This window comes from Buteo buteo, chromosome 12 (genome assembly GCF_964188355.1).
Source record: "Buteo buteo chromosome 12, bButBut1.hap1.1, whole genome shotgun sequence".
Lineage (NCBI taxonomy): Eukaryota > Metazoa > Chordata > Aves > Accipitriformes > Accipitridae > Buteo > Buteo buteo.
The window spans coordinates 1,860,332-1,888,029 of NC_134182.1; the positions used below are offsets into that span (position 1 = coordinate 1,860,332).

General features: G+C 55.9%; 1 protein-coding gene across 2 annotated transcripts; it reads right to left on the bottom strand.

The window, feature by feature from the left end:
* RRBP1 (ribosome binding protein 1) lies at positions 1-27,698 on the bottom strand. 2 transcript variants are annotated; one of them, XM_075042402.1, is made up of 24 exons: positions 27,584-27,698; positions 20,274-20,975; positions 16,392-16,540; positions 16,034-16,156; positions 14,896-15,048; positions 14,448-14,566; positions 13,530-13,683; positions 11,508-11,646; positions 10,989-11,176; positions 10,775-10,812; positions 9,503-9,593; positions 8,857-8,949; positions 8,397-8,489; positions 8,214-8,294; positions 7,703-7,792; positions 7,189-7,281; positions 5,638-5,709; positions 5,357-5,452; positions 4,846-4,929; positions 3,501-3,593; positions 2,839-2,922; positions 2,244-2,342; positions 1,596-1,739; positions 1-1,356 (listed from the first exon to the last, which is right to left on the bottom strand). In XM_075042402.1, exons 2-24 carry the CDS (start codon positions 20,953-20,955, stop codon positions 1,318-1,320), a joined length of 2,997 nt encoding a protein of 998 aa, XP_074898503.1. In that variant the 5' UTR covers positions 20,956-20,975; positions 27,584-27,698; the 3' UTR covers positions 1-1,317. The 2 variants fall into 2 exon arrangements, with proteins under 2 accessions (XP_074898503.1, XP_074898504.1); XM_075042403.1 differs by lacking the exon at positions 3,501-3,593.

The following is a 27,698-nucleotide window of genomic DNA, read 5'->3' on the forward strand; positions in this document are numbered from 1 at the left end:
ACAAAATGGAGGCAGGTCTGACCCTCATCCCTCTTCCTGGGCTTGACTTTTTGGACACTCTGGAGGGAACAAGTGCTTCGGGGGCCTTTTTCCAGCCCCCTTAAATCCTGCTGATGTCAGCATTGGGCTCAGCAGCTTTATTGTGGGGAGACAGGCACCGAGCTGTCACGTGGCCTCTGCCATTTCCTAAGAAACCAGCTTAAAAAAAGAAAAACAAAGAAAAAAAAAAGAAAAAAAAGAGGAAGAAAAAGAGAGAAAAAAAAGAGAACAAAAAAAGGAAAAAAAATTAAAACAGAAACCCACAAGAAGGGGAGAGCAGAGGGCTGGAGAGCCCGGCAGTGACTGAGCACGACCACCACACAACAAACACCCAGAGGGACGAAATTCCTGGGGAGCGCGGAGGTTAAAGCAAGCAGGAGGAACGGTCCCCACTGGGCTGGCGTGGGTCACCCCACTGTGCCCCGTCCCCATGCTCGGTGGGACCCCACGGCAATGACACCCTCCGCGGCGTGCGATGCTCCCTCGAGGAGCTCGGCGTGCACCGCCAGCGTGAAAACACAGGCGTCTGGAAGGAAAAGTTTCTCTCCTTTTATATTGGAAAAAAAAAAACCCAGAGGGGGATGGCTGTTGCAGCACAGCAAGGAAGGGGGAGAATAAAGGATCTGCTCCTGGGCAAAGCAGGGTCCTTCTTCAGTGACCCCAAAGACCTGCCTGGCCTGCAAACTTTAAAAAAAAACCAAACAAAAAAACCACCACAAAAACCCCAAACCCCAGAAAACTAAAGCAAAGACAAGCTCTTTTCACTACGTCATTTTAATTGTACTGACACCCAGAAGTACACAAAAGGATACGTGCCAAGAGCCACCCATCAAAGAGAGGCTTCCTTCCATGGTGGGTCTTGCTTTCACACTTCTTTCACTCCAAAAAAAAAAAAAAAAAAAAGAAAAATATAATAATAATTGCACCGGTTGATGTACAAACACAGTCTTCCCTTTTCACACATTCGTGGGTTCTGCCGCGACAGGAGGGTGAAGCCCCAGCGCCTGCCCCGACGCAGCCGGAGCGGCTCCCCGGGGAAACGAACGGTTGTACAAAACAGTATGAAGATTTTCTTACAAACGTACGCCTGCAGTGTTTACTGATTGGGGTTTGGGGTTTTTTTGTATTTTTTTTTTTTTTTTTAAGTTTCAAAACTAGGTTTTGGGTCACTAATGTCTTGTATCTTTTATCTACAGTAAATTCAGCATATATTTTTATTTTTAGGAATGTGTAAGGCATTTTGGTAAGTTGAACGGCAAGGTCTAGGTCACAGACTTGTCAAACTGAGGTCCCTTCCTTCGAACTGTCCTCTTCCCCCTGGAGAAGGAAAACACACGTGGGTTATTCAACGGGGTCTCAACCTTATTCTCACCATCAAAGCATTTCACAGATGGGCTGGGTCCTGCCTTCTGGGCAGGGAGAACCATCTCGCGTGGTCCCAGGGCTTCCCAAAAACCACGCAGATGGTTTCTGGCAGCAAGGGCCACCTTGCCTCTGGTTTTAAACCACTGCCCGACAGCGTCAAGGGGAGGGATGGCCGTGGCCACCGCAAGTACCGTTTCTTGAAGCTGTTCTTTCAACTTCTTCACCGTTTCTCTCTCTTTGGCCAGTTGGTCCTGGGTAACCTTCAGTAGCTCCTGTAGTTTGGTTGCTGCCTGGCCCAGGTCCTTTGTTAATTTTTTTTCTTTTTCAAGTCTTTCCTACGTGGGAGTCAAAAGAAGGCATCTGCCTGAGCCTCCCTTTGCCATCTGGTGACCTTCACCCCCCTCCAAAACGTCACCTCGGGTCTGCACCCAACCGCTTCGGTGGCCACGACCCAGAGGAGCACCCAGCTCCCTCCCCAGGGTCACCAAGCGTCACCCCATCAGCTACAGCTCCCCAGCGATGCCACGGGCCGAGACGACCTCACGGGAGCAGAACGGTTTCCCAAGAGGTGAAAAGCCCAGCCTGGGAGAGCGTTTGCTCAGAGCATCGCCCTTACCTTGGCCAACAAGGCTGAAGGGGCTGTGACTCGCACCCTGTTGTCCTTTAGCCACGTTGGAGCTCACGGCCAGCCCCAGGTAAGGAGCTACAGGCAGGGGAACCATCCACCTTACCCCTCCATCCCCCCAAAACGATAAATCACGCCCTTAGCCCCGCTCGGACGCATCTTTTGCTGTCTCGGCTGAACACCAAAGCACAAGACAGCAGGGCAGCCAAATCACCTTGAGATGCTGGGCCTCCTCCGTGTCTGAAGCTGCTGCGTTTTCAGCCAGTCTCAGCTTTTCCAGCTCTGCTTGCAAACCGCACGCTGACCTTTGGGCCTGGAAGGGGGGGACATAGTCAAAAAAATCACACGAGCTAACAGCGACAGGCATCTCCCGCATCCTTTCCCGTACAGCCCGTGGTCCCCAGTGGGTTTGCCTCCGGTGAAGAGTTAGGTTATAGAGATGCTGTCGGTCGGGTGGATGCTAAACACAACGCGTTGCTTTTGCTGAGCCAGCTTGCACCGGGGAGATGGCATTTCTCACCAGAAGCAGGATGAAACCCAGCTAAAACCCTCAAGGGAAAGAGCTTGTAAAAAATACGGGGGGACTGGGAGAGGGGCAACGCGAGGGGCCAGCAATGCCTCGTGGCTTTAGCACAGCTGCTGCAAGAAGTTCTTCAGATGGGTGAGGGAATGCGACGATGTCCGAGATGCGGACAGGGATGGGGAAAAAACCTTCAAATTAATTCTTCAAATTAATTCTTGGGCTTCACTAGCAGCCAAGAACCCATAAAAGCTTTGCGAACCCTTGTATCCTCCTCACCCGCACCTACCTCCTCCAGCTCCAGCGCCAGCTTTTGCCGCAGCACTTGCTCCTTCTCCACCAGCATTTCATTTTGCTCCAGCTGGGTTTTCAACTGTGTTGAGAAAAGGGGAAAACACCCAGAAATAAAATTTAAAAAAAGACCCAAGAGAGGCGCTAGCAGGGACATCGCCAAGAAAGATGGGCTAGGCAGAAGAAATGAAACCCAAAGCTTTCCCCAGGGCACCAAAGGGCAAGAGGTACCGGCATCCCCTCTCCGCACAAAAGCCGGGAGGATGCCGATGGTGAGCCCGGGGCTTGCCAAATTTTGCCTGCTCCTCGGGCAGCGCCAGTTGGGACTTGGGATGAGAAGCCTCGTCTCGTGGCCACGTTGCAGCATCCCCTGCCTGCCTCCCCCAAAATCCTGCCGGCCCGATGCCGCGGCGGAGGGCTCCCAAGGGGAACAGCCTGGCGAAATTCCCGTTCCCAGTGGGAATAGGATGCACGGTTGAAGGGATGGGGGGGGGGCTGGCTTCCCCCACCACCACCACACACAGGACGGGAGACGACACGGCCGCGACAGCCCTGAGCAAAGCCACGTGCGGTTCTCCATGCGGTTAGAGACGGCGAGACGGGACAAGGGACACGGTTAAGGGTCAGTGCCTCCACGGGCAGCGGTCTCACCACCCTAACCTCGAGGGGCGCAGGCTCGCTTGGGTCAGCTTGTAACCCCACTACTTCTCCATCCCGTACACGGCTCTTCATCTCACTCAACTGCTGCCTGACCTGGAAGGAGGAGGACCAGCAAGCCTGGCTCAGTTACACATCCCCGCACCGCAGCCATTGCAAGACCCACAAGGACCCGTAGATAAAGTTTGCCGGCCTTTTCTGCTTGCACGCAAGCTGAAATGTTTGGAAAACCGCCTCGTTTTCTGCTGGATGTGGGATGGTGGTACCTAACCTGGGCAGCTTGAGGCACGACAGCTCGTGCCTCGTCTGCTCTTCTTCGATCGCTCGGCACCTGGGCTTAAAGCCACCGCTGAGGGTTTGCGCTGCCATAGCCCAGGTGTTCGATAAAGCGATCGAGGCAGGCTGGCAGACCCCATTTTGCCATCGATCACAGCTGGGATGGCTGGGGAGGCAGTTCCTTGAACACCACCCCAATTAAATCCCCCCCACTCCATCTACCAGGGCTCCATCCTGCATCGCAGCAGCAGCAGCAGTCAAGCTGCAAGCTAACGGCGTCCCTTGGCCAGAAGAAAGGGAAGGTCGCTGGAGGAACACAAATATCTTCCACACTTACAACCGCCTGCCCGTCTAATGAGATTAAGGCTAATGATGACCCTGCGCCACGTTCCCTCGAGAGCGAGGGGCTGCATCGTAGCAGCTGCAAGGCTGGGAAGAGTCACAGCACCCATGGGAAACCGTACTCCCGGCTTGCTCCGCTCCGAGCGGCTCTGCGAGCCAGCGGTGCTGCCGAGGATTTTAAAAGCAATCTCCTGAGCCTCTCACAATCAAAGTATGGATTTAAAAACAAAAGCCCTCATGCTCTTGGCAGGTCTGTTAGCTCTCCGGGCGCTATATCCCAGTCTTCTCCCCCACTTACCTGCAGAAACCTAGCCCCATCCTTCGGGTCCCTGAGCAACCCCTACACATGGGCTGCACAGCCTCCGTCCTCCCATCGGAGGTGGATGGATGGATGGATGGATGCTTAAGGCCCCCAAACCCATACACCAGTGTCCAGCGGTGGGACAGCTGGGTTTTTCAGCCACACGCCAGCTTGTGCAAGCCTTGCTCCCTTCTTTCCCATCACGGGAGGAAAGGCAAGTGAATAAAAATCTCCTCCTGGGTCTCAAATGTCCCCTCGGAAAGCCGGATCAGTCTGGTGCCTGGCAGCACCAGGTTTCCCCGTGCGCTGGCTGTGCCTTCCTCTCCTCCCCGAACTGGTGGGGAGGATGCCAGCCCCGCAGCTGGGTTTGCAAACTGGCCCCAGACCCAGTGAGGTCCCAGCAGGGCAGCTCCAGGGGTTCCCCCTTACCAAGGCCAGCTCTTTGCTCTGCTTCTGCGTTTCTGTCTTCGCTGCCTCCAGCTGCTCCTGGGACTCTGATAAGAGCTGCCTCAACTGTCGAGGAGGAACAGAAAGAAAAAAAAAGTCCATTTATGCACTTGGTTTTGGAGCCCTTTGGCCCAAGGAAGTATTTTTAGGGTGCAACATCTTCTCAAAGAGGCCACGATGGCATCACTTGCTAACCTGCCTGCTGATGCCTGCTCAGAGAGACAACCGTGAGACAGCTCCATCCCACCTGCATTACAGAAATCCCACAGGCTACCGAGGAGCAGTGGGCAGCATCTCCATACGCATCTCCCTGTCCCATCTCCTGACTTTCGGTGTCTACAACCCAGACCGGAGCAAACACTTCTGTGTGTTTTCTCCTGCTTTGCAAAGCTACGGATCCCCGGGGCGCTCCCCAAATCCCCAAAACGCGGATGGGGTGGTAAGTCAGGCTCAGAAGAAAAGCGTTTAAGAAGGTAACGGCCGCCACACTTACGACTTCAACTTCTTTTGTGTAGTTTTGGCGTTCGGAGCTGGCTGTCTCCAAGTGATTTTCCAGTTGCGTTTCCAGAAGAGAGGTGTATTCCTTTAGCTGGATTAAAAGGGAGGAAAGCAGGAGGGGGTTGAGATCGAGGTCCACCACATCCCAAACATCCCCTGGTCCAAGGCTGCCTTCCCCAGGGCAAGTCGGGAGATGGGTCCCGACTCAGCCCAAGCACAGCGCGCATCCCTCTGGCCCCTGCGCGGGGACCTTCCCCCGTACCCAAAACCCCTTACCTGATCTGTGCTCTGCAGATCTGCTTTCAACTTCTCCACCATGTCTTCAAGGGATTTCAGCTGAAGTTGCGACTAAGCCAGAAAGGATTAGAGAAGGTCGGTGAACGGCGTCTCACGTGGAGACTGAGCATCTTTCGTTCAACTAAAAACCGGCCAGTATTTCACTCCCACCTCATCCCGTACCCGAGTGCGGAAAAGACCTGACACCAAAGCGGAGCTCCACAGCCTGCAGGGCAGGAGCTCCTCTTCCCCGGGAGGACGAGTCCAACAAGCCCAGGCTGTAAATCGTGGAGCAAGGTAACGGCTTTTGCCTGCTGGACTTCAGCTGGCTGCAGTCAGCTTTCAACACCCGAGAAACTGGCATCAGACTCGCTGCAAGTTTCCTACCGAAAGCGCCTTTGGTTTGGAAGCAGCAAGGTAGACTTTCCGACGAGGCGTCATGGGCTTTGCTATGAAGCGAAGCCAAGCTATCAGAAAAAGCTTGGGGTTTAGCATTTAAACCCGGACTGCTTTTTGAAGAGGGCTCCACGGTTGCTGCATTTTTCAGAAAGGAGGAATTCATCTCTTCTCCACAGAGAGGCAGGACTGCTCTGGGACCTGCCCTAGCCACCAGACGTTCATCCCATCACGCACACCCTGCTGCCAGCACACCACCGGCAGCCACGTCATCCCAGCGCAAACCTACACCGGCCCCAGCAACGGGCCGAGAAATCAAAGATCTCTTGTACCAGAGCTCCCCCACCTCCCTGCAGCCCCAGTTAACTTCAAAAACCCATCTGATGGACGGGGAGTAGCCAGACTGGGGAAAGAAAGTAGCTTCATCTCAGTTCTGCATTCAAGAGGGGGGAGATAATTTAAGTCCGCTGCGCAGAAAAGGCACGGCCAGCCAAGTTCTCCCAGGCTCCAGCTAAGTCACGAGAGCTCACGAAACACGCTCCTCACCAAAATCCTGGGCAACCACGGCTGTCTGGCAGCTGCCGGCTGGCTTTTTAACTAGGAAGAGCAGTACCCAGAGCTAGACAGACAGCTGGACCCCAAACTATGTGCAGTACGTGCCTTGGACCTCAGCTCCTTTCTGAAGGCTCAAGGAACGCCAAGGTTAACCCGGGTTTTGAGAGCAAGCCAAGTTCTTCTGAAAATGGGAGTCCGAGAGCCCCGCACGTGCTCTCGTCCCGTCAAGCCAGCGCCCACCAGGAGGGCTCAGCCCGATTGCCAAGGATCGGAGCTCGGATTGCTGAAGCCGTGACGTGGTTTCCCAACGAGCGCGCCTGAACCGGGGAGCTGCAAGTATTCCTCCTGCTCCACTGGCAGGGTCTAGGCACACATCAGGTGGGAAAGGGGGCTCGAGGAGGAGAGAGGCTTAGCTCCTGTCTGAGGTGGGCTTGTCTGCTGGTTTAGTGACGGGGGGGGGGTGGATTTTGGGAGGAAGGGAGAGTCCCCGTGTCTCAGAGTTCCAGGTTGGCAGGAACAGCAAAGGTTGCCATCCGATTTATAGCCAACACCAGCCTTTTGCACACAAGCGACAAAGCCAGGCGTGCCCCGAACACTCACCTTTTGGAGCTCCTCTTCGGACGCCGTGAGCTTTGCTTTCCATACCTGCTCCTCCTCCTCCACGCTCTTCTGCAGGTCTCGCAGCATCCCCTCCTGTCGGCAAAACCTCAGCTGGGTCCAAACCTCCTCCAGCCCTCCCGAGCCGAGCACCGTCAGGGCTGGAAGCTTTCGCATACCCGACGCCTCTCCAAGGCTTTGGGCCAAAGCATTGGTGACAGAATTAGGTGCCCCAGGTAGGTCTAGGGGCTTCTGGTTCCCTGCTCAGCAGAGCCCTTACTGTTCCACATCCCACCACCACCAGGAAGGTTTCCAACACAATTAGGCTGACGAAGAGCTCTAGAAATTCAGGTTTTTCCACTTCTCCTGTCTCACTGGCAAATAATCTACACGGCAGCCCCCCCAACATACTGTGGGATGCCCACCGCGAGCCCACAGGCAGCCTTGGGCTGCACGGAGACCTCTCACAATATATTTCTAGTAGAAGACCGATGCAGCACCAAGGGCTGCAACTTACCGTCTCTGCAAGGATAGCTCTGTACTGCTCGCATTCTGCTTGTAAAGTGCTTTGCGCTTCCTCCGCCTCTTTTAATTTAAGTGCTGAATCCTGAAAGGAGAGGGAAGCGATGGAGAGAGAGGTGAGGAAAAGAAACGCGGAAACCACAGCCATGGCAATGCTGGAGTGGGATCTAGTTTTCTAGTGGCTTATCAGCAATAACAAGCAAGCGAGTAGCTGGCTGGCTGCATACCCAGGACAAAAGGAAGAAGTAACCTGATTCAAACGCCAAAATTCTGGCTTACGCAACTGGGACTGCTCCTGACACACTGCCATCCACGGTTTGTTAGGCTGAGATAGCCCACAGCTCTGCATTTTGAAAGCATCATCCTACTACCTTGAGTAACCATAAATCAGGGCTGCTGACTAGATGCCCAAGAGCCTGCAGCTTCCCTCCGCACCCTCAGATCCACCACCCGTCCTGAAGGGAGCCTCAAGGACTCCCTCAACGCTTTCCAGCCCCTTCACTTACTGGTGCCTCTGTTGTAATGGTGTGCTGCTTTAGCACGTACATGGTCTTCTCCTTAAACTCTTGTAGCCACGTGTCATAATCCTGAGTTTGAAAAAAGAGGACAGGGAAGAAGAAGGACACTTAGATGCCTGTCCTTCCCGCACGGCCGAGGCTCTCCAGGGGTCTGAGAAAGCCCGTGCCCACCTGCTGCGAGGACACGGTGACTCCGGGCAGGGCAGAGAGCAGCGTCTGCTTGGTTCGCGTCTGGAGTGCGTCCAGCTGTTGGGCCAGCTCCTCCTGTGAGAGGGATAAACTGGCATGGGATGGAGGTTTTGGGTGCCTGCTGGCCTCCCAGTCCTGCTTTACCGTGCCTAAGAGGGTGAGCTGGCACGGGGAAACCAGCCAACAGAGAAAACTGCTGCCGCTGAGAACCACAAAAACGTCCCTCCCGAGTCACCCATCCTCCTGCTTCCCCGACCATGACCTGTACCGTGGATACACGGCACCTCAAGACAAACTTTGGAGAAGCTGGCAGGAGGGTTGGGTCAGCACTGCGCCCAGGAGGAGGCAGACAACCCAGGGCAAACATCTCTGGTGGCGTGGGGAGGCTGAACGTTTCCCCTACAACACGGGCATCACCGACGGAGAGAAACGCCGGTCTCACCTTTGCTTTTGTAGCAGCAAGTAGTTTTTCCTCGCACGCCTTCTCCACTGCGGTCAACGCTTCCATCGTTTTCCAGTTCTTCTCACGAAGGTCCTGCCGAGACCACACACAGAGGGCAATAAGCCGAAGGCCACCAAGCTGCTTGTTGGCACTGCAGAGGATTTCAAAGCCTCCGCTCAGGAAAACGGGCGGCAGCCCGTTGCTTGTGTCGAGGGTCTTCCATCCCACCGCCCACGCGCGCCCCTTTCCCCTCCATCCTCGCAGCGGCCCGGCGCATCGCATCGCTCAGGCGGTGGCCTCGAGGGAGCAGAGCAGAGCGGGATGGAGGCAGGAGCTCCAGAAGCAGCCATCAGGATGCTTAGAGCTTCCGAGAGAGGACACAGGCCAAGTGGAGGGCTGCAAGGTTGCCTCCTTGATACTCAACTGATACCACCTTGTAGTAGAGGGATAAGGAGCAGAGAGCAGCCTGCCGGGGGGCATTCCTGCTCTCCGGCAGAGAAAGCAATGCCTCCGGTGCTCCACAGGCCTGGAAGAGCCTCTGGCCGCACCACGGAGCCGTCAGTAGCCGACGACGATGGGTTGTCGTTCAAACCCCAGAGGTCTGGGTTTTGGAGGAAAAAATTGTGAGCCCAGTTCACTCACGTACGTTGTTTTTCGTCTTCTGTTGCTCCACCGCCTCCCGCAGCTCTGTGGCTTCCCTTTCCAAGGACGAGAGCTGGTCCGTCTTCTCCTGGAGCCTGGAAGGGCAGGATGCAGGAGTGAGTCTCAGCATCCACCTCCCTCCCGGGTAGCGAGCTGTCGAGAAGGGGATCACAGCCCTTCCTATCCCGGTCTGCTCCAGGATCTACACACAGCGGGAGGAGGAGGGAGTGGGACTAAAAACCACAGCCATGGCAATGCTGGAGTGGGATCTAGTTTTCTAGTGGCTTATCAGCAATAACAAGCAAGCGAGTAGCTGGCTGGCTGCATACCCAGGACAAAAGGAAGAAGTAACCTGATTCAAACGCCAAAATTCTGGCTTACGCAACTGGGACTGCTCCCGACACACTGCCATCCACGGTTTGTTAGGCTGAGATAGCCCACAGCTCTGCATTTTGAAAGCATCATCCTACTACCTTGAGTAACCATAAATCAGGGCTGCTGACTAGATGCCCGAGAGCCTGCAGCTTCCCTCCGCACCCTCAGAGCCACCATCCGCCCTAAAGGGAGCCTCAGCTTGAGCAGACCAAGGAAGGTTCAGGTCCTTGACAAGAACCACCCAAGACTCTTGGGGTACCAGCACAACTGAACAGCTGCCCTCCTTTAGAGGAATGCTGGATGCCCGCTGGCAGTGGGGGCATCTGAGAAATCCTCCCCCAATGCAGAGCCTTCTCCTTCTCCGAGGTGCCCAGAACATGGAGAAGGGGCACCAGGCACAAGTCATGACCTGGGAAACTCCAACTAAACGCCAGGAAACCTTTTGGCACCGGGAGGGGGGAAGAGATTGTCAAACACTGGAACGGGGACCCAGAGAGGCGGTGAATCTCCATCCTTGGAGATACCTGGAAACATCCCCCAAAAGCCTCCTTTGGTTGGCCCAGCTTTGAGCAACAGCTTGGCTCAGAGACATCCCACCCCCAGCACCAGCACGACCAGAACCTCCTGTTCTACAGGACCAGTCAGCCTCCACATGCCTGCCAGCAATTACAGTCTCACTTTCAGAACGGACTGGCTGTTATTTGGGGCCAGCGCTGGAGTCAATTAATATTTGAAACAGCTGTGTTGGCTAGGATTGACCTTGTCTTCCCAGCTTTCTAGTCCCCAAGCCTGCTTAATGGAGAGGGCAGGAAGCCCTCAACCACAGCACCCGGGGAAGCCCGGGACACACGGACAGCAAGCTGGAGGTGCCGTAGCGGTCTCCACGTGCACCTAGACCCACCTGGACTGCAGCTGCTTCATTTCTGCTTCATTGGCTGCCTGGAAGAGAAAAAGCACTTTCGTTACCTGTCCTAGGCACGTGATGCAGGTCAGCCCTTTCTGTGGCATCCCACAGCAAAGATAACTCAGGTACTGTGTTAACACAGTGCAAAAACACTTGCTTGAGCGGCGTAACCCCCTCTCCTCCTCCCGCCCCAAATAAACGAGCACGCGACCTGCAAGTCTCTGGTTTTTTCCGCCTCCCTCATCTGGCCTGCCTCCAGCAGAGCTTCGATGGATTTAATCCTCTCCAGGAGCTTCGTATTCTCCGAGCTGGCATCCTGCAGTTTTCCCTTCATGTTGTCCAGCTCCAGCAACTTGCTTTTAACCTCCGCTTCGGAGCTCAGCAGCTTGGCCTGCAGTTCTGTCGGAGGCAAGGGTAAGAAACGTGGTAAGGTAGGTGCAAACAAATTTGGAGACTCCCCACCCTGCCCTGCCCAAGCGGGACTCTTGGCCAAAGAAGCCTTGGCCGCGGATGCTTTCAGGAGGCATAGAAAGGGCAGGCAGGGATGCAGGACAGCACAGGAGAGAGGCATTGGAGCGGCATCCTAGGACCGCGGACCGGTCCCACGTCTTGCTCACACCGACACCAGGCAGCCTAATTCATCCCCGGGTCTCCTTGTCCTGCCCCGACCAGCCCCACCAAGCACCCCACCCGCCCCACAGCTCTCCCTGCGCCCACCCAAGGTCCTCACCAGAAATGCTCTGCTGCTGGCCTTTGGCCTTTTCGGCGTCTGCTAGCAAGGTTTTGTAGCTGGTCTGGGTTTTGCGGAGCTCGTCGCTTACTTCGTCCAGCCTCTTCTGCAGCGTCGCCTCTATCTCCCTTTGGGAAGCCTGCACGGCAGGAAAAGAAAGTTTTCCGTGGCGTGCCAGGCACCCCGGCCAACTTGAAGCAAAGCTCCGTATGTCACATAACGTTACTCTTAAGCTGTGCTTTGGGGGGGCTTAAGTCATTCTTCCCCCACGCTCCCCCTGTGCATGAAGCATCTTGCCTCGTGCTCACGTTTTATCATTTGCCAGCCCTCAAGTGGGAAGCAGACAACACCCGAACGTCTCGGTTCTGGGCCAAGACCACGGCCATCCTCTTCTCCGGAGAGCTAAGCTCTGAAAAACCTCTTAAAGCTCTGGTCCTAACGCACAGCCCCAGCCCAGCAGGCAGAGGTACTGCCACGGTGCTTAGCAGGACGGAGACACCCAACCACGTGTTTCCACACGCGGAGGAATTTTCTGTGCGGTTTGGGCCAGGGAAGAATTTTTTTTTTTTTTTTTTTTTTTTTCCATCTTAGAAAGTAGCGAGGAAGAGGCCTGGCCAAGGCAGGCGCTTCGAAGGGGAAGGCAGAGGAGGAGGATGAGGAGGGTGCTGCAAAGCAGCAGCATTACGGCTACGAGTCGCACCCTTGCAGAGGGAGAAACGTGGCTTTGCGTGGAGGGGACAGAAGAAGGTGAATCAGCAGCCCTGCCTCTGTCTGAGTTATGCTTCCAAAACCACCAAGAAAGCAGGACTTCTCCATTTTTTGAGGATTTGACCCCGTATTGTCAGCTCAGAGCTCCAGGTGTTACTATGGAGCACGATCTCCCTAGCTTCTTAAACACATCACTGGCTTTAAAGTCCTCCAGTTAGTATGATTCATTTAATTAGTATTAAGGTGTGCAGCAAGCTGACAGCCCTGGAGAAGTTCTCCTAAAAGCATGCCTAGAAGCTGGTGTTTTGAGACAGGAAGGCGGCTTCACGCCGGCTGTGTGCCCGCATCACCCCCCTTACTTCTCACCCGCAAAAGCAGCAGGGGCCAAAACCAGCCCACCAAAAGGAGATCTGCATCCTCAAGCACCCAAAAAATTAAAAGCAAGGATATCAAAGGCCCCTTGCTCTAGTAGCACCTCTACAAAACCATTTTGGCATGCGCAGATGAAGTCCTCCGCCACCGTAGCCCTTTCGTAAAGAGGCCAGAGCAATTCGGATACCACAGCGCGTGAGGGAGGGATCCATCATATCCCTCACCCTTGTCTGCCACCCCTGGGGGAAAAAAATGCAAGTTCCCGGGTCGGGGGTACCCGGGATCCATGTTCCCAGCCCCTGGCTTAGCCGAATCGCAGCAGGAGCGCTGCATCCCCCCTCCTAGAAGATGCTCTTCCCTGCGCGGGTACAGCCTGCCTTGAATCGCCGCTCCTCTGCCAACAGCGCGCTCAGAGGTTCTGCTTGGGACGTGTCCTTTAACACCCCCAAAAACCCCAAACCCAGCCACACCGCGGTGACAACAAAAAAGCCACAAGCTCTACCTGCTGCACCAAGGAGGGAGAGCCAACGGGCTTAAAAACCAGTTTTTAAGCTGAGTCGAGAGAGAGCACCCACCCACGTCTGGCGGGGGCCAGCGCGTTGTCTCTCTCGCCTTCGGGTACCACCCAGCAGCGTTCAGCATCTCGCCTTCCCCCCCAATCCTTCCCACCAGGCTCGTCAGCCTCACAGGTAGAGAGAGAAAAACAGCTTCAACCAGGGCATCGTGCTCCCCGGGCGTTGCTGGTGATGCTCCACAAAAAGCGCATCGCGTGCGACGAACTAACGGAGGGGGAGGCAATTAAGAGGTCCGCAAGGCAAGCTTGCTTTCCAGCCACGGATGCTCATATCCCTCCGAGCTCTTCCCATGGCCAAAAGTCCATGGATCCCACGCGATTTAGCCACCCACCCCACCTCTGCGAGGGTTTGCCGGCGCCTGCCTGACCTGCAGCTGCTCGATCTGTTTCTCGGATGCTGCCGCTTTGATCTCCCAGCTCTTTTTCTGTTGCTCCTCTTGCTGCAGCACCTCTGATTTCTCAGACAGCTCTTTCATCAGCTTGTTGCACTCTTGCCGTAACTTGGCCAGCTCAGCGTTTTGCCTGCACCAACAGAAGCCGGGTTATTTTAGCCCGCAGGCCAGTCGAGCATCTCTGATATTACCTAGGGGGGAAACCTCGATACAGGACTTGAAACATCTCAATGGCTGTGTTCGCCTGTTTCTGGGACACGGCTGGTCCTTCAGGGAGGGGGTGGAAAGAGCTGACAAATCACTTTACAAAAGCCGCGTTTCAGTCACAGGAGACATTCCTTTCTCATGAAGTACAGGACGCGAGGATCTGTGTTCCCAGACACAAGAGGAAGCGCTCTAAGCAGCTGGAGTCCGCTCTGTAATTATTGGAGCGCCGTTAATCACCAGCCATTTCAGACTTTCTATAAAAAGGAGTGTGAAATTCTTCTACCTAGCTCCTATTTGCTCTGCAGGCACCGGGCAGGTCTCGGTTCTCTGCAGCATCGCTCCCATCTGCATTTCTTCTGCACTTTGAGAGTACGAGCTCCCCTAAGGGGGTGGAAGTGCCACGGCACCTTCTGGTCCTTTCTCCCCCCCCCTCCGCTGTCTGCTGGCTCTAGCATCAGCACAGGTGACCCCAAAGCAGAGAGGGTCCCCCCTGCCCTTCCACTTGGGAAGAACATCCTTATTTCCCCTGCCAGCCCCCCGCAAAAGCCATTTGGCAAGCTCTTCCTCGCTCCCTCCTCTGTCTGGAGAAGCACCTTCAAGAAAAGGGGTGGCCAAACCCGACGGACAGCCAACCCCAGGGTTTTCCAGTGGGCAGCCCCGGGTTCTTTCCCCCCGCTCCGGTCTTACTTGCTCTCTGTCTGGCTGGTGGCCTGGTTGAGGGCATCCCTCAGGATGGAGTTCTCCTGCTGCAGGCGAGCCAGCTGCGTGTTGGGACCATTCTCCAGCTGCTCCTGCAGGGTTCGGATCTAAAGGAACCCCACAGGGGTTAATGCCGCCGCCGGCCCCTTTGCTCTCCCCGTGAAGCCCACGCGATGAGCGAGAGGGACTGGCAGCACCGGAGGGGGTGTCTGGTGGTACCGACAGCCCCCAGGGATGCGACGTTCCCTGAGGATGCTCCCGTCTGCCTCTTCTCCCTTGAGGACCACAGTCCAGGAGCATCGCGGGGTCTCACCCCCCTCCCCGAGGTTCTGGTCCCCCTCACCCATCTCGGTCTTCTCCAAAAGACCACACGACTGCCACCAAAACCCGCCCCACGGCCAGAGGGGGAAGCTGCGGAGCAGAACGTGGGGCTCACCTTGCCCTGGAGCTGCTGCGTTTCGCTGACGTGGTCCTGGTAGCTGGCCTGCATGCGTGCCTGCACCGCCGCAATCTCCCGCTCCCGGGCGAGCAGCTGCTCCTTCAACTTGCCCTCCACGGCCACCGCTTTGGCTCGCTCGGCGGCCAGTTCCTTCGAGGAGACAAGTCACCCAGTTAGTCCCCAGTATACGAGTTTTGCTGCCTTAAGGGGATGCGAAACCAGTGGCCTCCCAGCTCAGAAGACTTAGAAGTTCAGCCCTTTCGGAGCTGCCTCCATGCCCGTTTAGCGCTTACGTTTCCTCCGGCATTTTGTTTTGGGCTCTGCGGCCACTGGATGCCACTGTTGTTCTACATTGAGCCAGCTAAGAGAAAGGAGTAAGACAGCCTGGGATTTTACTTCCCCCCCTCCTAGGATCAATAATATCACATAAAGTTTGGGGCAAAGCAGGAAAATAATTAAAAAAACAAACCAAAACCCAAACCAAAACCATCCTCCGCCCCCCACCAAGGCAGGGATGCTCTTTTAGCCGGCTGAGCCACACCGTGCTCCTGCTCCGTGCAGTCTGCACAGGCAAGGATTTAAGCACAGCACCTGAGTGCATGGGCCGGCTTCGCCCTCTCCTCTCCTGCCTGCAGGCAGACGGACGGGCTGCGAGGCAGGAGGTGCCAAGTCCAGCGTGGCAGGGGTCTGTTCCGACCTCAGCATCCAAAAAAAAGGTGGAGGCAGGGGGCCAAGTTGGGGAGCAGGGGCTGGAAGTAGGATCAAGCTCCTTAAAAAGGGACTGATCATCACCTTCTTGGCTCAAGGGATCCGGGCAGAGACGGGAAGGGATTTGTTTTCCTCCCTAAAGCAGCAGAAAGCTGCAATTTCTTACAAGAAGGGTTTTCCCCTGCTTGCCCTGCGGCTGCCAACAGGCACTACCCTGCGGTTCTTTGGGCTGGTGCTTCCCTGGGCTGGATCAGGCCCAGGCGAGGAGGTCAGGCGGGGCTCTCCTCCCCTTTTTGGGGAGAAAACAGCAAAAGGCTGAAGGGCCCAGAGAACCCCTGGCCTTCACCTCCAAGGGGGACGAGATACGGGGAGCCACGACGAGCGGAGCCCACGCCGGGGATGCCGGGAGGGCTGCGCGGTGCTTTACCTTGCTCAGCTCCCGCAGCTTGTTTCTGGCAGCGGCTGCATCCTCCTGCTCGGCGGCGAGCTGCTTCTCCTTCTCTTCCAGCTGGCGTTTCAGGACGGCAACCGGGTCACCCTTCTGCGTAGCCTGCCAGCACGGGGCGGCACATCAGTGGGGACCACCATCACCGGACCCATCCCCTCCAACCCCACGCGGGTGGGATCCTGCCCTCTGCTCCAGGGGAAAAATTCAGCTCCGGTCCCCAAGAGTGACCTTTGGGGCCAGCCTACCCAAAACCAGGGTACCTTCCCTCCCCTCCGCACCTCCCGAGGCTCGGTAGAGCCCCGGCGGCAGGCGGCCACGTCGGCGTCGGCAGCCCTACCGTGTGCCAGGTATCCTGGACGATGCCCGCTTTCTCCGTCAGGATCTCGATGAGCTGTTGGGCTTCCCCCTCGCTGAACACCATGCTGCTGACGGTGGACACAAGCGTCTTGTAGGGCAGGTAGAGGGGCCCGTCCGAGTCCGCGGGTGCTAGGGAGGAGAGAGGAAGGGTTGGGACCGCTCAAGCTGGCGGCAGAGCTGAGTAGCATCATCTCGGTCGGCTTCAACCCCACGACCGCCGTTTCAAAGCAGCGCCCACTGAGATTTCCACGGTCAAGGTTGAGACCTCGCTAATTGAAAGCAATAGGAGAAGTGCTGGAGGTGACACCCACCGCACACGTCTGCTTCTTGAGCCAGCTCTCACCTCTGCCTGGCTCTACTCCTGGTCCCACCACCTTGCCTCCATCCTCCATCAAACTGAGTGATTCCCAGCAGGAGCTGGGCGTGCTTTGCCAATGCCCGGGAGCGGAGCATCAGAAGCTGGACCGCGCTGTGATACGACCTTGCTGGGGGACGTCACCCCATGCAGCGGTGCCAGTGATGCAGAACGCAGCACGGTCATCTCCCGCCTTTCACCAGGAAGGTTTGTTCCAGCTCTTTGCTAAGGGAATGACACGACTCCAACCCTTCCCCTACCCCTCTGCTAACCCGGGAAAGCCGAGGAGCACCAGGGACCATGATGCTGTTTGTAGGACAACAGTGCACACGGTCACAACGGATAGAGGGTGGCAGCAGTGGTTTAGGTGTTCCTGCACAGTATCTATGGCCCAGTGGGCTTATTTTCCTAAAAAAAATCTCAGAAGAAAAAGCAGTTTGGACTCCAGTAGCTCCAAAGCCTCTAAAGCTGTTAACACCAGGATCTCTTGAACAGAGAGCTTGGACCCCCCCCAAGCAGCAAGGCCAGGGAAGAAGGAGGAGGAGGAGGGAGCAGGGAGAGGAGCCCACACTGGAGCAGACTCTTCCTGAAGGACTGCAGCCCATGGAAGGGGAACGGTGTGAAGAGGAAGGAGAGGCCGAGAGGAGCTGTTACAGACTGACCACAGCCCCCAGCCCCCTGCGCCGCTCAGGGAGGGGAAATAGAGGAGTCGGGAGGGAAGGAGTGAAGTTGAGCCTGGGAAGAAGGGCGGGGGGGAAGGTGTTGTTTTAATTTTATCTCTGTTTCTCATCTGTTTTAATTGGAAATAAATTAAAGTTGTTTTCCCCAAGTCAAGTCTGGTTTGCCTGTAACAGTAATTGCTAAGTAATCGCCCTGTCTCTATCTCGACCCACGAGCTTCCCCATCTTATTTTCTCCCCCATCCCATCGAGGAGGGGAGTGAGAGAGCGGCTGGGTAGGCGTCTGGCAGCCAGCCACGGTCAACCCACCACACCAACAGAGCAGCAAAGCCCTGGAAAGCCTAGCAGCTCCAGCACACGCCGTTTGCTCTTGGCTTCTGGTTCAGGACAGCAGCGCTAAGCCCTGGCAGCAGCAGAGTCTGTCTCACCAGCAGCAACCACTTCCCAGCAGCGCAGCTGGGGCAGCCCCACCGTCTTGTGCAACCAGGGCCCAAGAGCTTGGCTTTTTTAATTTTTTTTTTTTTTTTTTTTTGCTTTTTTCATGGATGCAGGACAGTGTATCACATCCCCTGGCCCGGTCCCACTGGGTGGAGGAACCCACCGAGCGAAATTTCGCCCGTCTCCCGCGCGGCGTTGCGCAAGCGAGCCTCGCGCAAAGGCGGGCACGGCGCAAACCCCACCTCGCAGCTGGCAAAGGGAGCCGGGGCGACCTGCCAAGCCGTGGCAAAAGGAAGCGTACGCTGCCGCCGAGCCCGTTTGCGAGGTCGGAAACTTCGCGCCTCGCCGAGGGAAGAGACGAAACGAGAAGCAGCTGCGCGGCAAAGCTGCCGTGGGAAAGCACAGCGAGGGCGAGGGGTCTGAAGAGCCGCTTCTCAAACCCGAGGGGACACGGGAGGCATGGATGGTCCTTGCGTGGAGCCCCACACCACGTTTCCCACGCGTGTTTCACGGGAGAGCGTGGCTCCCGCTATCACAGGTAACGACCTGGGATCCCAGCACGCGTCAACCACTTGCAAGTAAGTTTTTGTGTGATGCAGGAGGCTAAAACCGAACCACACGAGACAGAAACACCCCAAGCCGCTCTTGTCAGGTTTGCCATCTGTTTCAGTGCCGAGCACGTGTCTTTGAACATTTTGAACACCCATTTTTATCTGCCACGGGATAATTTGTTGCTTCTGCCTTTGAGGAGGAGAGACCACAGCTGCCGAAAGGCTGTCCGCAATACCTTGGTCAAACTGCAGCCAGATTCATGGAGCAAATACCGCCGAGAGCTTTCCTTTGAAAAATCCCACAGGAGCAGCTAAGACATCACTCTTGGCTTTTAAGACATGCAGGATCGGCACTTCATACCCAAAGGGGTGGATGTTCGGAGCAGCCAGAAAAACTCCCAACTTAACAAGTGCTAAAAGTTCATCTCCCGTCCACATTCCCTCAGCTGTTACAGCTTGGATTTAGGGCCGTGTTTTTCAGCGTTAGAGAAGTGCATCCCCGCGTGCACATGCGAAACCAGCCACCTCCAGCTTCCCCAACACCATCGCTGCGATACCCTCCAGCGGCGGCTGCTTAAACCGTTTCAAACCTCGTCACTACCTGGAGATGGCCTTCAGAAAAATCCTTTCCTCAGAGGAGCAGACACAAGGGTTTTAACCCAACCTCGGAGGCCAGCGGCCGCAAAATGTCCTGCTAAGTAGCAGACCCTCTTCCAAAACATGGGTGTGGAAACTGCCAGGTTACCCAGCAGCCCAGGTTTGGATGTGCTGGAGAAGGCTAGCAAGTAGGGGTGTCTTTTTGTTTGGTTGGGTTTTTTGTAAATAAAGAAAGAAATGACACCTATGCACCCCACGTCACGCCTTTGCGAACACCTGAGGGATTTCTCCCATGTGTCCATATGGGAACACTTCTACAGGGCTGAAAGCACTCGCATTTTTAGTGCCTGTAATTATCACTTAACTAAAAATAAAACCCAGACTGTTCACGTTGGTGCAACGAGAGGCAAGAGTGCAGCTACAGAGCTGTTTCTCCCCTCCCTACCCTTATTTACACCCCGGAGAGTTCAGGGCCACCTTCTTTAATCTCTTCCATCTCCGAGTCAATCAAGTGAGGCATGAACGATGACGGGCAAGCTTCCCCTTCCCTGTGACATATCCAAGGTTACTTCCCTCTAACTATCCTATGATCAATCCCCTGCAGTATAAAATACCTTCAAGCCTCTCTCCTCCAACAGGCTGGTTTTCACCTCCACTGAAGAAGGAGGAAACTCTAGCAGTGACCCACCTCCCCATAGAAGAAGAGCGGTAGAGCTCCTGTGTGCTTTTAATAATCAGGGCTGCAGGGGGAAAACACCTTGTCTTGGCTTTCCACCCAGATGTCCAGCACCTTGGCAGCCGCCCCCTCTCCCAGGACAGGTACCTGCACCTCCCGTTCATTCTCGGCGTGCAGATCGGCTCAGAGACCCACAACGCAAGAGCAAATCTGAGAAGAACCTGTAACTCTCCAACGTCTGTGTGCTGGACCAAGGAGCTAAGCACCAAGCAGGGGTACCCGATGCAGGAGGCAACACATTACAGAGTGAAAACAAGTCAAGAAAATCTTGACTTCAACTCTGCTTCCCCCTGGGGAGAACTACAGTCCGGTACAGGCTTTTTCAGCCCACCCTTTCCTTGGCGCACATGGTCCATCTCACCAGAGACAGCCTTTCTACAGCTGCCCCGTTTCCAACGCTGAAGAAGAACGAAGAGATCTCAAAATGGGATAGCTCTGTTTTAACAGCACCAAGATGCCCTGCTGGCTTTCTCGATGGGGATACATGCAGAGGAATTTGGCCTTACCTGGCTCGCTCTTCTTCTTGGACGCAGCCTTCTTCTTGACAGGTCCATCATGCTTCTGCTCCTCATGGGTTGGAAGAGCATCGGTTTTCTTGATGGCGACGGAGCTGATGACCGGAGCGCTTTGCTGCGTGCCAACCGGCGGCACGGCCACAACGGGCACCTCCTTAGGGGTCACCTCCAAGACGGGAGAACTTTTAGGGACACTGACAGGAGGCGAAGCCAACACCGGGCTAGGAGCAGGCTCTACCTTTGCCACCTTCTTCTCCTTCTTCCTCTTCTCCTTAGGTGACGGAGCAGGTTTCTCCTTTTCCTGGGGGGCCACTGAGACCGCTGCGATCGGAGACTCAACAGTTACAGGCTCAGGCACCGCAGGAGGCTCGAGAACCACATCCTTGGGAGAGTCCGTCACTTCCTGAGCCACCTGCTGCTCTGGGATTTTTCCGTTAGGTTTCTCTTCCTTTTTCTTCGCTTTTCCTTTTTTCTCAACAGGTTTCTCTTTCTTCTTTTTCTCTACTTTCTGCTGCTGGGTCTTCTCAAGCTCTTTGCGTTGCTTGGCCAAGGCTTCCTCGTATGATGTCTCCTTCATGGAGAAGGTGGACACCAGGAAGATCCCGATGGCTGATATCACCATAAAACCTCCAAAGACCATAACACCCAGCGTCTGAGGGTCATACACATCCATCCTGCCTTATTCTTCTGTGCCTGCAAGACACCAGAACAACAGTTAGTGGGGAGGAAAAAAAAAAACGATGCAACAGCCTCTCTGAGCAGGGATTTTCATATAGACATTTTTGTCGCCAAATGGCACCACCACGCACCGAAAAGACAAACGTTCAAGATTCACACACCCCTGGTGAGGGCCATTTACCTACACCCCCCCCCAAGTTTGTGCTCCTCCACTACGTTGCCGATGCGGTCCAGTCATACCGCAGCGACTAATTTCACTGGCCGTAGCAACCTCCAGAAGAACCAAAGAGGGGGGGAAGGCAAAAAAAAGGGATGCGATCGGAGACAGCCATGAGCGACTACCCATTATATGCCCAATGAGATGGTTTTACGTGACCGTTGCGTGATGCTGCGTCCCCGGGCTCTCCCTGGAGCACCTGGCCTTTTCATTGCACCCAGCCGCACGTTCAGCTATCAACTTCGGAATAAAACATCCTCCTGGAAGGAGAAAGCACGCACAGGAGAGCTTTCCCCGGCCTTGCAGCAGCCTTGGCTTTTTCCCTTCGCCACCTGCACCCTGTGGCACCGCTGGTTTCTGCCCAGCCCGGCGAGGAGGACGCACGGTGACCACGTCCTGCTGGGTAGCTGCTCCCAGCGATGAGAACCAGCTCAGCGACAACGCTGCGTGGACAGACGCCACACAGAGAACCAAGTCACAACCATTTCCTTGAGATGCAAACACCAATAAAAGTCATAAGTTCAAGCTACAAAAAAAAAAAAAAAAAAAAAAAAAAAAAGCCTGGTCATTAATTATCTCCCCAACAGGTGCCCGCAGGAAGAAGTGAGACTTGCAAAGGGAGCGCTGGATGTGGCATTTCTGCTACTAGCTGACGGGCAAAGCGGGCACAGGGTCCTTCCCACCTTCCTCTCCAGCCTCAGTTTCTCCACCTGGAACACACGGAGCAGCAGCGGAGACCGTCCCGCCTGCTCTGAGATCTGGCAGGCAGGGTGCGACCGCGCGCAGAGAAAGATGCTGCTATCTGCATTCTCCTTAATTGCTAATTGAACCCTGTCCTCAGTTTCGAAGCCAATCTCTTCCCTGCTGTCCCGCTCACGCGTTGCTCCCATCGAGGCATCACCTCCACGTGTCGCTCCGAGGCGGCTCACGAACCCCCGGATGCTGAAGTCGGGCAGTTCATCTGCAAAGGGGCACTTTCCAGGAGGTGCCAGGCTGCGGTTTCTCATCACTGTGCTTCAAAACGTAATCAGGAAAATGCAGAAAGTCCTCAGCTATCAGAAGTTCCCATCCCCACGCTTAACTGTAAACATTATCAAATTTCCTCTTTAAGAGGTTGTGGGTTGAGGAGGGAGGGAGGGGCTAGAATGGGAGGAGGCAAAAATAAGAATAAAACTAAGGAGATCAGCATCTTTTCAAAACCTCAGTGCTCCCAGGGAGAGACCTCGGAGCCTTTTCCTTTCGAACAGCCGGCGCAGCGAACGCGCAGCCGAATCTGCAGCTCAAAGCTCCTCGTCCAGCGAAGGGGGGGGTGACAGTGCAATGAAAAAAAATCTCCTCCAACACCCGAGCTGGATGGAGCCGCAAAAGCGGCCATCTCCCACCCACCGGAGACACCCACCTGCCTGGGGCAGGATGTTTTCCCCAGCAGCCCAGCTTTCCCTGCCTACCTCTCCAAGCATCCCAGGCAAAGCAGGAGAGAGCTGGCAGGCAGGAGGTTCTGCCAACGCCAGCTGGAACCAGCTTCTCCTGGCAGGGCCAACCTTCTACCCCGGGGCACCGTTCGAGATCCCAGCTGATACTACAGGCATCACTATTTCACATCCACCCCGGCCGTTTCGGATTTGAACGGCCTCAGCCCGCTCTATCCCAGCGTAAGCGGTGCCAAGTCATTCCCTTCTGACGAGGCAGCATGGCTTTGGGATGGTTCCCCACCGGGACAGACAGATTATTCCTAACCCGCAGGGTGAAAAGGGCTGGATTTTCTCTCCCTGGCAGCAAATAAAAAGTAGGGCTGGAGAACACATACCCACGACCTTGTGCTGGTTTTAGGGCTACACCGAAACACCCAGGAGCCGGTTTAGGGGCAGAACAAGGTGATCCACGTTCCTCGCCCAGCAACCCCAACACATCGGTAAAAATAAACATTTCCTGACCTCACGCCGCCACGGCTTCATATTTAGATAAAAATTTGCCGCTCCAGCATAGGGCAAGGGCATCACCGAGCGCTGGCAAACGCACTCCAACCGCACCGGCTGCCACTGCCACCTCCAAAAGCAGCTGGAGGGAGCCCACGGAGGATGGAAACGGAGGCAAAAAACCCAAACCTCCGCTACAGAGCCATCCAGCACGCAGAGGATGGCTGAGAGAGGACGGCGTTATTACACAGAGACCGGTGAGGTGGGCGAGACGGCGGTACTGGACGCGGTGCCAGAGCCCTCTGTCTGACCCACATCCCACCCTGCGTTGCTGTCCCCCCCCCCAAAATCCTTACAGGCAGGGGTATTTGAGCCCCCCGCTCCCTCTCCCCCGCAGGCAGCCTCACCCAGCCCCGCTGCAGTAAAAACTGCCTGTACCTTGCCTCCTCTCAGGCTTTACAGCCAGGGTGAGATAACGACGCAGATTAGCATTAAAGTCCTTCCTAGGTAAAGAAAAAAAACCCCAACAAGCCCCTGCAAAACAAAACCAACACGAGAAAAAAGCAGCCCAGAGCACTAACCTAGAGGAGCTGTGGACCTGCTGGAAGAGCCGTCGCAGCAGCCGGAGCTCATGAAAGCAGCTCGAGATGCTCGCACGGGCCATTCGCAAGCTCCCAACGGTGGACGGGAGAAATCCCCAAGGACAGGCGTGCCGGGAGAAAATCCAAAATGAAGAGTGAGAAATACCAACCAGGCAGCGATAACTCCCTGCAGTGCTATCACGGCACGGGGAAACTTTGGTCTCCCTGTCTCAAGGCTCGTGTCCCACAGCCTGTGGCGCGGACCGGTCCTGGCAGACCCGGCGCTGACTCCAAGGAGCAAGTTCTACCAGTAGAGTTCCTCCTGCGGTCGAGACTTGGCACGGACCGGTCCAACAACTGGGTTCAGGGAAGAGCCTATCGCTCCGACGGCGCGAAGACGGCGCGGGCAGGCTGTAACGCTACCACCAAATCAAACCAGGCTGGCTTTGGCATTCGGGGGGATAAGGAAAAGTCTTTCTCCGGGAACTTCCTGATGCATAAATGCAAGAAGCGCCGCGCCGCAGCGTTAGCGTCGGGAGCAAAGCTCTGCTTTGGCATTTCCTGACCTTGCCGTCTTCGCTCTTCGACGGGCTGAAAGTTTGCTCCTGGATTCCCACAGCAAGACCCAGTCCCCCTCGCGAGCGCGGCGGCAGGAGCGTGCCTGCCTTGCCCTTGGGCAGGGAAGCCCTCCGCACTCCCCCCCCGGCACAAAACCTTAGCCAGGACACGGAAAAACAGGGCACCGAAGGTATCGCTGCTTGTCGGCTCGTGGATGCCTAGGGGATAGTTTCATACATAGAGGTTCTGCTCGAGAGCCTCGAAGAGGCTTGAAGACTTCAGCATTCTCCTCTCTGTACCTTCTGGTCCTCCACGGGACTTCGTCCCTACAACAGCGTTTTCCAATCTGATGCCCGGGCTGCTTTGGGAGAGGGTTGTGTGCCTAAGGGGTGCAGGGACACCACCAGCTATCAGAGTCCGTGTTCGAAAAATCAAGTTCACGTCTGACACTGAGCACGTTTACCTGCGTGAAGCTTCTTGAGCAGGATCATCCTCTACTCCTCATCCAGCCAAAACAGTGGAAATCACCAAAGATCTCCATACGCAAACTCCTTCCCCGAAATAGCTTGCGCAGATAAAGCTTTTCACCACCGCCAGAACAGGAATAAGATGGACAACTGGTATTTCACTTGGCCTTCTCCTGTAAAGGAGCCAGATGAAACGCTGTGCTCCGACTCTTCCATTCCTGTGGCTTCTTCTCATTATCCATCAAACTTCCCAACATCCCAGGTAACAGCCCAGGAGACCTGACCTCCCTCGCCACCCCGCACGTGCAGTCGCCTCTGTTTGCCCCGAGCAAAAGTCCAACTCGCCCTAAGGAAGCAAAACCAGTAAAGCACTCAGCCTTGCTGGTTTTTCAACACCAAACAATTTCCAGGACAAACCAACCCCCACACACGCAGCGTGACGGCACCGGGTGCATTTGCCAGAGACAGCTAAGTGTCAAAAATCAGGTTAGAGCCTTCCCACCTCTCCAGCCTTGCCTGCCCTCTGCGATCACGTCCATGAAATCCTCGGGAATTCAGTATCTTTGCGACTCGGCCCTCCACCGACCCTGGTTTAAATCAGCCAGGTCAAGCGTCAGCTGGGCAGGAGCAAAGGAAGAGACAGGTTTTGTAAGAACTACAGAAACCTTATTTCTTTACGCAGCCAAAGGAAAATATATCTGTTATCGCCTCCTGGTCTGGATAAGTGCTGCAGATGGGAAAAGATGCTCTTTGCAAGCAGGACGCTGTTCCCCCTGCAATCCAAGGCTTGCGCTTTGCCGTGGTGTCAAGGTGGCATCTCAGGTTAGAGCAATACAGAAGAAGAGGTGATGGGATGTCGGAGGGCAGAGAAAGAGAGAACTGGGTTCATGCAGCCGGGCTTTGCATAGCCTGCAGCAACGCCTGCTTGCAAAGCACCTGCAGCTCCTTTTCCTCTACAGCACCTCCCAGCAGGTTAAAAAAAAATAATAAAACCCAGTAAAAAGCTCTCCCCGCCCTAAACACACACACACAAGTCAGTCGAAGCTGGCTGACCCAACACACAAGTTTCCAGGCTGAGATTTCGGCTATTTCCGAAACGCAAAACTATCTCCGGGGCCATCAGGGTGAGAAGCAGGCAGCACCTACGGGTTCAAAGAAATAAAAGTCTCGTCTCTTCGCCTGCCCCTGGTCTGCAGCTTCCCTTGCCAAAAAGCGGCACGAGGACAGGGACGTGGCCGGGGACAGTGTTCTGCCAGCACAAAGGAGGGAGAGGGTGAGGGTGAGGGAACGGGGAGGCCTGATCCTGCCGATAGCAGGGCAGCCCGGCAGCGGGAGAAGGCAGCAGCACCGCCAGCAGATAAAAGACAATCACCAGATACTTTTCCTGGAGTTTCTCTCTCCGCCTTGTTGCGATAGAGAGAGACAAAAATTAAAAACAAACGAGAAAAGCCCGCGTGCCGCCAGCAGATCCTGCCCGCGTCCCCGGCAGCCTCTGTTTAAATACATTTTCCACGTAAGTGACTGTGCATTTCCAGCCTCCCGGCAGCATGTGTTACTCCACGCAGCAACTCCAGATCAGCCACCGGTCGTCAACAGTTATAGCTCGACTTAATTGAACGTGTCTTAGCGCTCCATTAGCTCTTGCGGTGCGGTGGGAACAGCAGCCGAGGCCCTTGGCGGTGCTGCCAGCTCCCTTCCTAAGCCTTGGAATTAAAAAAAAAAGGCCGAAAAAATACATATATACACGAGAAGAGCATAATAGCACCGTAAAGCAGCTGCGGCTTGACTTAATCTCCGCAGCGGCTATTAAAAATTTTCTCTCCCCTCCTCGGCCGGCCCTCGTCAGCTTCTGCTCGGGGTTCGCATCCCAGGGTCGCATCCTCGCCCGCCTCGCCCAATTCCTTCCAGCCATTTCCCGGCGATGCGGGCGAGGGGAGGCCGCTGCCATCGCTTCTGCGAAGAGGAAAGCTGACATTTCAGGCGGAGACGTTCCTCCGTCGTGCCCGGCCACGTGTGCAGGCGCACGCTCTCCTCGCCGGACCGATTTCCCCGGCGGGGCGAGAAACGGGGCGTCCTGCCGGTAAACCCACCGGGAAGTTGGTGACATCCAGTTTGGAAAAACCTCAGGGTTGTTGCGAGGCGGAGGGGGGGACGTCCGGAGGTTTATGGGGTCGCCGACCTGTTTCCGAATTCTTTGGGTATTGCAGTATTGCAGTATTCTTTGGGGGGGGTCTCGTAGTGCTGGGAGGGATTTATTTTTTTGTTGCAAAGGAGGGGGGGGGGGGCGGCTTAGTGAAGGAAAAATAAAAATAAATAAGGAACAACCGCCCGCGAGCGGTGACCTTTTGTAACCGCGCTTAATGAGATTAATGAATTTCGTCAGGCCGCCGCTCGGAGGGCTGGGGGGGGGGGGGGGGGGGCGATGTCCCGGGTGGGGGGGGTTGGCGGTCGAGGACCGAGAACCGGGGAAAAAGGGACCGGGGGGCGGACCGGGCGCCCTCCCCTCCCTTCCCCTCCCCTCCCCGGCCGCACACGCCGCCATTCCGCACCGCCCTCGCCTCGCCGCGGGCCATTCATCCCCCCCCCCCCCACCCGCAAACGTGGCCAGACCCCAAACCCGGGATCCCATTCCCCCCCCCCCCCCCTTTTTCCCCGCTTCCACGCGGGACACCCTTTTTCCACGCGTGGGCGGCGGGGACGCGTGTGGGTGTCCCCGCTCCACGTCTGCTGACAGTAGCAGGAGTGCGGGGGGGTGGGAGCCGCGGGTGGGGGGTGTTGGGGGGGGGGTCCCCCTGGTAGTGGGGGTCTCCCACGGGGCGACTCCCCCCCCCCCCGCGTGGAAGTGGAAGGGGAGAGGGGAGGGTGGCCGCCGCCTCCTACCCACCCGTGCCGGGTCGCGGTCCCTCCTCGCCGCCGCGGCCGTGTGTGGAGTCGTGGCACTTTTTCCGCCGCTTGTCTCGCCGGGTTCGGCCGTCCCGCTCCGCCCCGCCCTAGGCTCC